The 13,842-nt window shown below is 38.6% G+C and overlaps 2 protein-coding genes across 2 annotated transcripts in view; one reads left to right on the top strand and one right to left on the bottom strand.

Annotated features, from left to right (window-relative positions):
- The window catches only part of LOC131783675 (uncharacterized), a 205,270-nt gene that overhangs the window by 139,201 nt on the left and 52,227 nt on the right, over positions 1-13,842 (top strand). The window lies entirely within an intron of this gene.
- Positions 892-13,033, bottom strand: LOC131799260 (tetratricopeptide repeat protein 28-like). Its single transcript, XM_066160791.1, has 3 exons — positions 13,012-13,033; positions 6,814-6,881; positions 892-6,328 (listed from the first exon to the last, which is right to left on the bottom strand). Exon 3 carries the CDS (start codon positions 6,311-6,313, stop codon positions 2,897-2,899), a length of 3,417 nt encoding a protein of 1,138 aa, XP_066016888.1. The 5' UTR covers positions 6,314-6,328; positions 6,814-6,881; positions 13,012-13,033; the 3' UTR covers positions 892-2,896.

The following is a 13,842-nucleotide window of genomic DNA, read 5'->3' on the forward strand; positions in this document are numbered from 1 at the left end:
GCCATCTTGGACTCGCGATGTAGGTGGACCCTGGGCGAGAGTTTGATCCATTCCCAATCAGATGATAGAAGAAGCCTTAATTTGGACATTGAAGGACTCGTTTCCAACAAAATGCATCGATTATGTCGCAAAGACTTGGAGGGAGCTCTTTCGTTTTATAGCTGCTACTGTGATGAGAGAACGAAGGAGAGTAAACACTGGCAAGTGAGATTTAAAATTGAGAGACCCTGTGGACTGGGAATGAGTCGAAAGGAAAACTGAGGTTTTACCAGAAATGATGCTAAGAGGACACTATCCTAAAGTGAACAAAATAAGCATAATAACAACTACTCTGGGGGAGTAAGGAGGTATATGAGTTGTAAGAGACCTGACGTTGCGCGAGGATTGAGACGAATGAAAACTGAAACAGACAAGGAGATAGTCGCGTCTAATGAAGCGCGTAGAAGAATAAAGTTGAGCGCGATGAAAGAAGTGCGTGTAAAAATGGGAATAAAGGAAAAGTACGATGAAAAAAAGGGAAGGAACCAAAGGAAGGAGAAAAAAGAGATGCGCAAATGTGAAAAGGTGTAAAAACTTGTGTGAGGATAAAGGTAAAAAGGGCGCACACAGGTAACAGTATGAACACGTCCGTCGGCATTCAAAATCGTGTGACAATATGGAGAACGTTAGACAGTGAAAGAGACACAATCGAAGAGGTGGCGAGCGTTTGTTTAGTGGGTGAGGGCTTGAAACATGGAATGTCAGGACACTGTCAGCTGCAAAGATTATCAACTTGACGGGTCAAAATAAGCATTGAAGTCCCCATAGGATCTGTTCTCTCTACATCTCACGTGAATCCCTAGAATATGGAGACAGACAATGAAAATCAACGCAGTTTTGTATTTTATACACTCTCTATTTCTCTTACACAAAAAAGTAAAAAAAAGTACAATACAAACTGCAATAAATTGTTCAAGGCATTAAGTAAAGTACGCGCTAAACGGAGACACTAAAATGAACCCATTTATTCCCAAGACTGATCATAACTTAAATTCTCCTCACAAAATTAATGCACCGACAAACATGGTGTCAATAAGAATTAGAGAAAATCTAAACTAGCGGATTATTTTTCACTAGAAACGTTATGTTTCATCGAATTTTCAGAATGAAGCAACAAAGAAACACTTTCTTATCAGTTGGGAGAATTTTTCTTCAGAACTTGGGAGTTAATGAGTTAATGAATAAAAACTAAGGTAAATGGACAAATAGCTTCAACTTTAAATACAAATAGCATCAAAACAACTCACACGAAATACACTGACATTATAAAAAGCATATTTAGTTAAAACTGTCCCAGCTTGTTGTTAAAATCCTACGTTACATCATATTCAACCGTGTGCGAGGTTAACTATTACATTTTATACCAGCATATACCAATGGTAGTTATGAAAACCTGCCAAAAATTAAGATTGATTTTACAAAAATTTCTTTTAAAACAGCCGTGATACATTATACCTTAAACTTTTGACCACATAACGGGTTCTAATCACAAAGCGTGCTCGGAATACCTAAGTATAAATTCTTAAATCTAAGAAAGATATCATCCGACATCTTCAAATTATACTAAGGTAAATTTAAAGCCATGAAAAAAATTTGAACTGGAAATTTTCAAAAAAATGCAAGTTTTATCCTGGCGCCGTCAACTTTTTTATTGCGGACTACATTTACATTTATTCATAAACATTTTCACCAGAATAATTCCCATTGAGGACTACATGGCTTACTTCAACTGTTTCCCTAATTTATTAGCGTAAACATTTTTCTACTAGAAACAACAAATTCCATGTCACATACATTAAAAGTCACAGCTATGGAAACTTCAGTTAAAGTAAACTCTGCTTCGCTATTTCCTTGTTTAGATTACATGGACAATTTGTCTGTCGTGGTTTTTTAAAACAAACAGATGAGTGTTTGATAAAACGGACTAAAATTCATCAAACTCGTTTGATTGAAAGCAGGCCGTTGTAGTCAGCTCTTTGACTTGTTGTAGGCCTTTTTCCTGGGAAATTTCAATTTTTGTTTCAACATTTGTAAGAGTCATATTAGAAAAGTCAAGTGGGCGGAAAACAACTGTCGGCCGGGCCCACGGGACTAGACGCTGGCCACACCCCTGAGAGTAGGTCTAATGTCTCTAACATATGGTCAGTAAATTCAACAACATCATCTCTGATGATTACTTCTTCAAATTAAGCTTAGAATGGCAATCTTGGCACTGATGGAATTAGATTGCATTAAAATGAATTGAAAAAAAGTTGAAAATGATAATCAATTTTTTTGTAAAGATAATTGCAAATTGCAACAAAGTAATTTATGACGTAGAAAAACCATTAAGATTAATTCACATATGGCTGCGAATTTTGCAAATCACATTTTTGAAATTAAAATTTCGCCACCTTTTGCAAATGACGAACTGTTTCTTTGCTTATCAAAAGCTTAGAGTATCAACGTAATTAAAACCCTGTGGACAAGCTCCTGGTTGTGTACAAGAAAAAAACCTTCAAATTATTTCCCATACAACTGATTGCAATAAACGAATAGATCTGAGTGTCCTTTTGGCGAAACGAAAACCTCGTAGTCGCCTTCAACAACTTCAGGCATTAACAACAAAAGCCTTGTTGTATCTTGTTCTCTTCGCAAGTATCTAAATTTGTAAAGGTAAAAAAATAGCAATTCCATTGAACAAAATATACTGAAATAGTCTGTTTTATTTCTTCATCAAAGTAAAGTCACACATCTCAAGTTCCATTTAACAAAAAAGTGAAAAGTCATGAAAAATAGCCAAAAAACTCCAAAATAGAGAAGCATTTAAACCTTCCAAGTTCCTGCGTCATTCATTTTGAGATGAAATAAAAAGTTTTCATTTATGTGATTTCATATTCAAATTTTCTCTTTCCTTTGCCATGAAGTCAAGAGTGACGTCATCTCCAATCAGCAAAAAGGGCGCCCAGTGTTTGATGTCGCAGAACTTGTCTGATTCTCTGAGGCTTTTCATGGCCAGGTTCAGTGACTCGCTTGCTCGTTTACCTCCTGAAAGTTGTTGATAAAAGTATTTCATGAACTCAAGAGTAGCCTTGTCTTCAATCGCCCACAGGGACACCACAACAGACCGAGCACCAGCCCCCATAAAAGCGCGCGCAATGCCAACCACACCTTCAGCCTTGATTTCGCCCTGGCCGCTGTGGCAGCAACTAAGCACAACAAGTTTGGCCCGAAGTTGAGCATTCAGCACATCTCCAGTTGTTAAAATGTAATCCTCCTCCGTTGGCACAGTGGATATTCGGTCTGGGTTAGGTGTAAGAGCAATTTCGCCAGTTTCCATACATCCGTGTGCCGCAAAGTGAACTAAGGAAACGGAACTGAGTCTTTTCAACACCTCACGTTTCGTGGCCTGACTGCCAGTGATTGGCGTGATATTCAGAATTTTTCCGATCATTTCTACTTCTTCTTTAGCACACGGAAGCTGCTCGAGGACTTTCTCTCCCTCGCTGTTAGTAACCTCGGCTACCCACGGATCTCCTACAAGCAACGCGCCACTGCTTTTGTGATAATCATCTGGGCAATCGGCGATGAGTCTAAGACTTGTTAACGATGGAGCGAGTCGGATTGTGAACGATTCACACAGGTAATTAGAATTACCATTCTTCAATGCAGCGTAAGGAGCAAGCCACAGGGGTCCATCGGGAATAATGACTAGCTCATCCCCTTGAACCAGGTCAGCCACTGGCTTCATGACGGTATCATACAAAGTGCTCAAGCATTCTTTTTGTTGGATGGGAGGTCGAGGGCTGTCTTCTTTAGTTTCCTCGTCCACTTTTGAACGGCTCCCCCTCAGAGCATCCAAAGATCGATTCTCGCATCTCACATTAGAACGAACACCAAGTTGTGTATAGACACCGAGCATGAACGACTCAAAGGACTGGCTAACTCCACTATTCTCTGAAACAAAACCTTTGAGTTTACTTTGTCTTAACCGAACTTGTTTTCCTTCGGAAACAACCCAAAGATTGACGTTAGCTTTGTCCACTGCCTGAAAGACGGTGTTTGATGGAACGTTTTTTAAAACTGTGAAATCTTCATCTTCTCCCTTGTGGTGACTTGTTCCACCATAAAAACTGGATTCCATGAGGTCGGTCAGAGCTTGAGCTCGCCCTTTCTCAGCAACAAATAAGGCTTCATCTACATTACCTTGTTCTACGAGAACTCTCCACAAACCCGTATACGCCATTTGATGCTGATTTCGAAAATTAACTTTCCACTCATCTTTAGATTTTAGAAGTACTCTCAAGGAATCGAATACGTTTATGCTAGCTTGATAATACTCAACGGCTTTTGGCAGTCCACCTTGCAACTCAAAAACGCATCCTAGTGAAGAGTAGGCCATTGCCTCAAAGGATTTGTCTCCTACTTCTTTAGCTATTTTAAGAGCTAGGTTGTGGTACTCTATGGCTTTTTTGAAATCACCCACACTAATATAAGCATTGCCAAGATTGCCATAAGTTTTACCCTCCCCATGCTTGTCTCCTACTTCTTTAGCTATTTTAAGATCTAGGTTGTGGTACTCTATGGCTTTTTTGAAATCACCCAGACGGTGATAAGCATTGCCAAGATTGCCATAAGCACCACCCTCCCCATGCTTGTCTCCTACTTCTTTAGCTATTTTAAGATGTAGGTTGTGGTACTCTATGGCTTTTTTGAAATCACCCAGACTCTGATAAGCATTGCCAAGATTGCCATAAGCGTTACCCTCCCCATGCTTGTCTCCTACTTCTTTAGCTATTTTAAGATGTAGGTTGTAGTACTCTATGGCTTTTTTGAAATCACCCACACTAATATAAGCATTGCCAAGATTGCCATAAGCGTTACCCTCCCCATGCTTGTTTCCTACTTCTTCAGCTATTTTAAGATGTAGGTTGTAGTAGTCTATGGCTTTTTTGAAATCACCCAGACGGTGATAAGCATTGCCAAGATTGCCATAAGCGTTACCCTCCCCATGCTTGTCTCCTACTTCTTTAGCTATTTTAAGATGTAGGTTGTAGTACTCTATGGCTTTTTTGAAATCACCCAGACTAATATAAGCATTGCCAAGATTGCCAGAAGTTTTACCCTCCCCATGCTTGTCTCCTACTTCTTTAGCTATTTTAAGATGTAGGTTGTAGTACTCTATGGCTTTTTTGAAATCACCCAGACGGTGATAAGCATTGCCAAGATTGCCATAAGCTCCACCCTCCCCATGCTTGTCTCCTACTTCTTTAGCTATTTTAAGATCTAGGTTGTGGTACTCTATGGCTTTTTTGAAATCACCCAGACGGTGATAAGCATTGCCAAGATTGCCATAAGCACCACCCTCCCCATGCTTGTCTCCTACTTCTTTAGCTATTTTAAGATCTAGGTTGTGGTACTCTATGGCTTTTTTGAAATCACCCAGACTCTGATAAGCATTGCCAAGATTGCCATAAGCGTTACCCTCCCCATGCTTGTCTCCTACTTCTTTAGCTATTTTAAGATGTAGGTTGTGGTACTCTATGGCTTTTTTGAAATCACCCAGACAGTGATAAGCATTGCCAAGATTGCCATAAGCACCACCCTCCCCATGCTTGTCTCCTACTTCTTTAGCTATTTTAAGATCTAGGTTGCAGTACTCTATGGCTTTTTTGAAATCACCCAGACTAATATAAGCATTGCCAAGATTGCCATAGGCGTTACCCTCCCCATGCTTGTCTCCTACTTCTTTAGCTATTTTAAGATGTAGGTTGTGGTACTCTATGGCTTTTTTGAAATCACCCAGACGGTGATAAGCATTGCCAAGATTGCCATAAGCACCACCCTCCCCATGCTTGTCTCCTACTTCTTTAGCTATTTTAAGATGTAGGTTGTAGTACTCTATGGCTTTTTTGAAATCACCCACACTAATATAAGCATTGCTAAGATTGCCATAAGCGTTACCCTCCCCATGCTTGTCTCCTACTTCTTTAGCGATTTTAAGATGTAGGTTGTAGTACTCTATGGCTTTTTTGAATTCACCCAGACGGTGATAAGCATTGCCAAGACTGCCATTAGCGTCACCCTCCCCATGCTTGTCTCCTACTTCTTTAGCTTTTTTAAGATATAGGTTGAGGTACTCTATGGCTTCTTCTCCCCAATTATAGAGATCTATGACTTTCTTGACATCACCTGAACTTGCACTACCGTGGTCATGGCTAATAGGATCTTTTTCCTCCATGGACTTATTTCCCACTTCACTGACAGACTGAAGTCTTAATGACAACAATATCATATTGTATTTGTCAATCTTTTTTATGTTAAGGGTTAAAAATGTGGAAAAAACAAAAAAGATTATGTTTCTGATCATATTGATATGTAATAGTCCATTTTAACATTTGCGTGCTTGGTTCCCAAGCCTCTGAACAAGAGGGATGATAAAGGGTGACCTTGTTATGTTAAAAACATTGCTGCTTTTTAAATGCAAACTACTTTGTTATTATCGTTTCTAGACAAATTTGGTCTGGAAATTAAAGGGTTATTTAAACTAATGTAACAGTTATTGGCACGGATAGTAGAACTAAGTCAAATTGGCTAAAAGGAGTAATTTCATTAATAAGTCATGAGGTAATAACTTCTCCTATATTTTTAATCACACACACTTAAAGTATATGAGCTGACAAGTTCCCATCATAATTAATACCCTTCTTTGTATTTTCTCCCTTGAAACATCAAATTGTGGAAACTTTTTTTTTATACCCACGGTTAAAAATGAACGATTCCTTCAAAGGATACAACTAGTCCCTTATCACACCAACTGATTGCTTCTTCAAATCTCTTCAATTCAACACAAGCAGCGGCTCCTGTAGGCAACAACACAAAGAAGCATACTACTACTGTAGCTTAATTTTGAGAAAAGAACCTGAAACCATTGAAATCATTACAGACCAGAAGAAAAAAAAAAGACAAAACAAAACGAAACAAAGAAACTAAACGGAAAAGAATAAACAGGCCCTATTAGGTTTCAGTTAGATTTATTTAGCTTTACAGACAACTGAAACTTCTAAGAACAATTAAATTGGGATCAACAACTCCCACAAAAACACTAAGAGTTAGGTAAGTCCTGATCCTTCTTTCTAAAACAGCTAGATAGTGACTTAAGAGCGTGTCCACGAGAGCACTGGGCGGTCGTGCTACATGCCATCTCACCGATTTCAATGAAACCTTGTCAATTTAAAGGCTCTACCCCAAAATTAAATAAAAAAACAGACTGGTTTCTGTTTTGGTTTTTTCCGTGGGGAGATAGACCACCCCCGGTTTTTCTTGGTTTTCACTAATGAAATCGCTTCAAATAGGTAAAATATATGAAGCTCTCACTGCGATGGTATTTAACTGATTACTTTGAGGATTTGCACACATATTTTTACATCCTTAGTTAATGGCCGCCGCGAGCATCAGTCAGTTTGATTGACAGCTTGTCAATCAACGGAGGCAAATATACGACTGTGTTTTTAGACTTTTCGATTCATCTAAATATTTTACAACTTTGAGGTCAAATATCTTCCGTTGCCAGAGAGCTACAAGACTAATCTTAATTACCCTTTATAACCCATCATTTCATCTCTGAAAATTATCCAAAGAATCTTTGGGCACCACCGTATTTTTGTCTTGGATACCTTTTAAAATCTGCGATTGTGACATTTGCTAAAATCAGGACATAGGGCTCTTGTACAGAACAAAACATTAGCCTATACTTTGATCGTCTATTATTATTATCGCACAGTTTACAATAAGGAAACTGTAACAGGAGAGGAGATTTTAAAGTCACATGTCGCCTGCTTGTTGACGTACAAGTTCCCGAGTGTAACAACTTCGGCTTTTCCATACCGCGCATGACGGGAAACTCTGCCCCCCTTATTTGATAGGAAATATCAATAGCCCCATAAATTCATTAATTACGCCATGTTTCCAGAAAATAAGACTGGAAAATGTTTTTTCCACTTTCCACCATCAAGAAATTCCACGTATAGAAATAGTATTTGTAGGGTTACTGCGTGACTTTTCATGAGAAGTAAAAATTGTTCATCTTTTTTTTTCAAGAAGATACTTCTAGAAAGTTCTTAATCCTTCTGTTATCTTATTTTTCTGTTTTTTGACTGCAAATATTATTTGCATTTGCTATTGTTTTCGCTGATTGTCATGGCCTTTCCTGCGTGCACGTGCGAGCTAGTTCATATACAGGACTCTTTCGAGTTTCTCTGGGTGGTGTCGGGCTTAGGTGTGTGGGTCGGGCTCGAAAGATATCTGCACGCTGCAAAACGGGTTCCTATGTTTTCTCCTTTTTCTTCATTTGGATTTTCATTCTCTTGCTTGCATTATCACACATTTATGTTTTTTTATTCCCTCAGTGCGTTCCCTCAGATTTGGAAGTAGGCCGTGAAAAGTCAATATTGACCAGAACTGAAATCCTTTTCTATCACTACTTGTTTCAGAGAACCCCCGTCATTTGTGACTTTATTTCTCAAGAAAATGTGTTTTTATTTGCTATTTATTTCCATTAGAACATGAAACTAGGTCCTCATAAGTTTTTTTTGTCTCGTGACTCCCAAAAACCAGGTTTGCGACAACATCAATTAAGAAATCAAAGGCAATTACGCCTGAGAAATTCGCTTGTAGCCTTCTACCCGCGGAAGGCAACTCCATATAATGAAACGTTCTAAGACCTCTATAAACTAGAGACATTGCGTGATGTTGAGGGTGAAATATTTACCCTAAATCTGTGACCCTCAAACGTATCACGTACTCGTACATGTAACGTCCGGAAAATGTCACGCATGTATAACACCGTAGGCGCACCTGGCGAATTCTATCCATTGGCTTCAATAGCAAAGAGACAACTTATTTACTATTTGTATATGAGCAAGCTTATTTACCCTACTTGAAAAAATCCTTGATGAAGTCTACTATTGTCAGACGAAACGCGTGGGAGATAAATACAAGTTTTTACTTTCTCAGTTCGTGCAGTGATGCTCACTAGTTTGTTCCGTCAAAAACGCTTTTAATGTGAAGTCACGTCGACCTCGACAGAAAAATTAAGTTCACCCTGTCATAATCGATGGTTTGATACCGTAAGTACCAATTTAGGTACATTATTGGGCTTTGATCACAATGATAAAAAAAATGTGCGTTTTCTCACGCTTGCCACGTTTATTCTTTGGAAAATTATTTTACTGGAGGGCGATGTCCCTTACCTTGGCGCGTCTTGACTCTGGCCGACGAAAATTATCGAGGTGAACTCCATGAAATTCTAGTCAAATGTTTTAAAAACTTTGTCTACCCTTGATTTGCACGCAGAAAAAAAAGGCAAATTCCGAACGGTATTTCAAAATATTTTATTTTTTTATTCATTAGTCAATTTATGAACTGTTTTATAGCAGCCCGAGGAAAAAGCAAAATTGAAACAACCGGCGTATCGGTCAAATGAATTCCAATTTTTTCAACAAGGAGTTGGTAAGTTCATTTTTCCTAGTAAATTTAAGTGGGGGTCATCTTTTGTGACAGCCGATCAAAACTAGACATCTCTGAAACGTCTCTGAAACTCTTTTTAAAAAGAGTTTACACTTCCAGTAATATTTTCCTCCTTCTCGCAACAGCGCAACAGACATTTTAATCCTATGTAGTGTAGGTGTATCAGTTGTATTACGTCTTCATAGTGATGTCATATAAGAAATCGAGTGTCTAAAAAGCCCTCAATTCAATCTAACACTCGAATTGATAAAGTCAAGATGGTGCAGTTGTCTTGTTCCTTTGCAACTAACTGTAGAACCAAATGTTATTTTTCTCGCGCTGGACAGGGACGGCAACAGCTCATACCTCTAAATTCGTGGGTATACAGCTTAAAAAAAACATTTGAGAGACATCGGTGTATCCCAAACATGCGTTTCGTCCGAGATGGAGCTTATTCTAGCGCGTATTGGCTTATTTGGAGATTACGAAGGCCGAGATTTCACGATGTACCTCAAATATCGTGCACCACTTGGTGTGAGATTCAGACCTTCGGGTTCGTAAATGCCAGTATCCTCCTCATAAAAATCGGAGACATAAAGTGAGAGAGAGATGAATCTACTGATGGCAGAAGAAATCAAAGCTGGTAGCGAGTCTTCCTGGTAGCGGCAAGGTGACTGTAAACCTAAATAGAACGCTTACTGTAGCTGCTATCTTAGAGTCGGCAATGAATAAGGAAGAAGGGCAAGAAGAGCGCTTATCTGAGCATCAGTTTTCCTAACTGGTTATTTGTGACTGAGATGAACTTTATATCATATAATTGCTAGGGATACGCAGGTACTGTAGAGGAGCTCACATAGATAGAGGTGGGCGATCCTCCCTCTGACTTAAGAACTGCGACAAGTTTATAGCGCAGACCAACTGGCACGGTTTGAAGCACCTCAGGGTCTCACTAGGCTCATCACATTAGAAGCCTTCAGCAAACTAATCGTAGAAGCGGGTGGTTATCAGCAACGTGCACAGATTTCTGAACGTGGGTCATCGCGAGAACTATACCCAATCCGTCATAGAAGGAACAAGAAAGCGAGATATTCTTGCTAAAAGAAGGATGTATCAGGACATTTCAGTCATTGGCTGCCATCCAAATGTACCTTGACAAAGACAAACACAGTGAAGCCGACAAAAAAAGTTTGCCTTGGATAAGATCAAGAGGAAATGGACTAAGACCGGCTTGCCATTCTATAGCGGATGGCTACGTTCAAGGTCGGACCTCAAGTAAAAATTCTGACGAACAATCCTTAACTAGCCAAGTGGACTTTGGATGGGCTCTTTGGAAAACACAAAAAACAGCCACCTTTTCTCAGAAAGCAGAGAATTATCTCCTAGACGTGTGCTGGACAAGGGAGGAAACTAGTAAGGCAACCGCCTCTAATGTGATTTCCCAAATATCGAGAGAGTTTAAGAGACGACACCAGTCAGAAATGTTGTCTAAGACTGACCGGTTGATACAGCAGCAAATCGCTCGATACTTCAGCCGGTTATCTGCCGTAACAAAAATTGCTTTATTGATGAGGTCCCCCTCTGTAAATATGAATGAGGACGGAGAGGCCGATGCCAATGATCTAGCTTCAGAATTCGAAACTGACCGAACAAGGCAGAAGATAAGGAGGAACCTTGCAAAGTTTAAACGAAGACTGCAGGAGAGGGTACAGCTGCTATTAAGCTTAAAAAAAAAAGACATTTGCATCTCACTTTTCTTTCACATTTATTGTCTTTGCTCACGAAAACAACTGGCTATGTCTTGGGATTTCATCAAGGGAGATTTGCAGGAAGCCTACTCGTCAAATTAATGCTGGCTCATTCTTATTTTAAAATTTTACAAGTCACGCAATTAAACCCGGCAACACTCTATCTAGAGAGATGTGGATTTATATGTAGTAATAGAATGCTTGAAAAAAATATGCAGATATTTTACAATCGAAGCAGGCAAATAATCATAGAGATCTGCAGATTACTCTGAAATTGTTATTTAGCAGACAGCATGAACAACGCGCTTGAATAATTCCTACTGAGAGTCTTCGGGTCACACAACAGATGTTAGCTTAGCGGAGTTCTGCATGGAAATGTTCGATGGCGGTAAGTGACAACGACAACTCTATTTGAATTTTATTTTCGGGATAGAAGCACAGTTTTTAGTCCGATAGAACTATTGATATTTGCTCTCAAGCGAGAGCGCAGAATTTCTCGTCTGTAAAAGCCGAAGTTGTAGTACACTGGAACATGTAGTAATATCAACCAACACGCAGCATGTGACTTTAAAATCTCCTAAAATGAGCAATGATGATGCTAAACAATCAAATTATAGACTAATGAATGTTTTGTGCCCTACAAAAGCCATATCTGCTGATTTTAGCAAATCTTCAAAGTGATAAACGACTGAAGAAAGAAACGCTACGATTTTGCCATTGATTTTTCGTCTACATGCATCTCTCTAAATGTGAAATTTTCCATTCCTACAAAAAATCTCGAACGTTTTTCACATTTTTTACCTTTCTTTAACAACCATCTTGTATAAAGAGCTAAAAAATGTAGGTTTATTACTCCGCCGAGAGCAAGAAGTGCGTGACAGGTGTAGTTGAGAGAAACTTGTCACAGTCGCAGATTTTAAAAGGCATCCAAGACAAAAATACGGTAGTACCCACAGATTTTTTTGATGATTTTCAGAGATGAAATGATGGGTTATAAAGGGTAATTAAGATAAGTGTTGTAGCTTTCTGGCAACGGGAGATATTTGACCTCAAAGTTGTAAAATATTTAGATCAATCGAAAAGTCTAAAAACACAGTCGTATATTTGCCTCTGTTGATTGACAAGCCGTCAATCAAACTGACTGATGCTTGCAGCAGACATTAACTAAGGATGTAAAAATGTGTGTGCAAATCCTCAAAGTAATTGGTGAAATACCATCGTAGTAAGACCTTCATACATTTTACCTATATGAAGCGATTTTCTTGGTGAAAACTAAGAAAAAAAAGGGGGGGTTGTCTATCTCCCCCCAGAAAAAAAACAAAACAGAAACCAGTTTGTCTTTTTGAGTCTTGGGGAAGACCCTTTAAACTGGCAAAGTTTCATTGAAATCGGTGAGATGGCATGTAGCACGACTGCCCGGTGCTCTCGTGGACACGCTCTTAACATATCTGACACCTGTGACTCATTGAACTTAAGGAACTAAAATATTCATGCTGAAATTTTGCTTTGCATTCCGCATTGAGTTCTTCATCCCGTTCAAAATAATATTCTCATCATGATTAATGGAAGTAATGGCGTAGCAGTCAAGAACTGGATTCAAATGTACATCAGGGTGGTTTCGACCTCTTAATTAAAGTCAATTGAGACAAGATTGAACTCCATTTAACCTCATTTAAGTTTAGAGTGTTGAGTTCTTTTTTTATTACTATTATTATTTTATAGCACAGCTAACATATCTAACCTCTCACAATTGCCTTAAGGAAAGTTGGATTTAACTCAATGGCTGCTTCTGCATCCCTTAGTGAATCCTGGTGATTTCCTGTTATTGAAATAAATATCTTTGATTAACCATACACGTTGCAAATCAACTACCATTACTATAATTTTGGGAAAAACTTGTGATGCTCGTTGATATCTGTGGTAAGAGGTTACTTCTTTGTATATTTGAGAGGCCAAGATAAGATGTAAATTTTTTCGGGCATGCATTCAAAATCATCACCTTTTTCAGAAAACTACTTCTGACAACTTAATAGCTTCAAAATAGAAGAAAAAAATGCATATTAAAGCTCTCATCATCTTACCAAGTTTAGAATGTGCAATTGCCCTGTTGTTGTGCAGTTTGGCCTTCAGTTCTTTGTCATTGCAGTTGATTTTAATTCCTTTGGTGTAAAAATGAATAGCATTGATGATATCTCCTTTCTTGAAGGCCTCATTACCCTCATTCCTATAAACATCAGCTGTGGCTGCAAAGAAAAAATAAAATAATTCGAAAAAAAATTAAAAAATGGGTGTCAAAGTCTGTGGTCGTAGTTAATATTTATTCGTGTATAGTCAGAGCTGCCAAGATCTGGAGATTTCAAATCTGCAGATTTTCAATAGTTCTGATGATGCTAACAATGTAGGTGACAACATGGGTAAGAATAATGATGAGAATTAAGCATCACTCAACTTGAGGCAAACCCCTGGAGATGAGAGATTTTGGAGATAGGTTTCCTAAAATATGCCCTGAGCAAAATTAATAAAATGTTAAAATGCCCCACACAATCTTATGTAAAAGGCGAAATAATTAGCA

The sequence above is a fragment of the Pocillopora verrucosa genome, chromosome 13, assembly GCF_036669915.1.
Source record: "Pocillopora verrucosa isolate sample1 chromosome 13, ASM3666991v2, whole genome shotgun sequence".
In the NCBI taxonomy this organism is placed as follows: Eukaryota; Metazoa; Cnidaria; class Anthozoa; order Scleractinia; family Pocilloporidae; genus Pocillopora; species Pocillopora verrucosa.

Bases quoted from the DNA above. Each gene is read 5' to 3' on its own strand.
- LOC131799260 (XM_066160791.1), bottom strand. From the start codon at position 6,313: ATGATATTGTTGTCATTAAGACTTCAGTCTGTCAGTGAAGTGGGAAAT.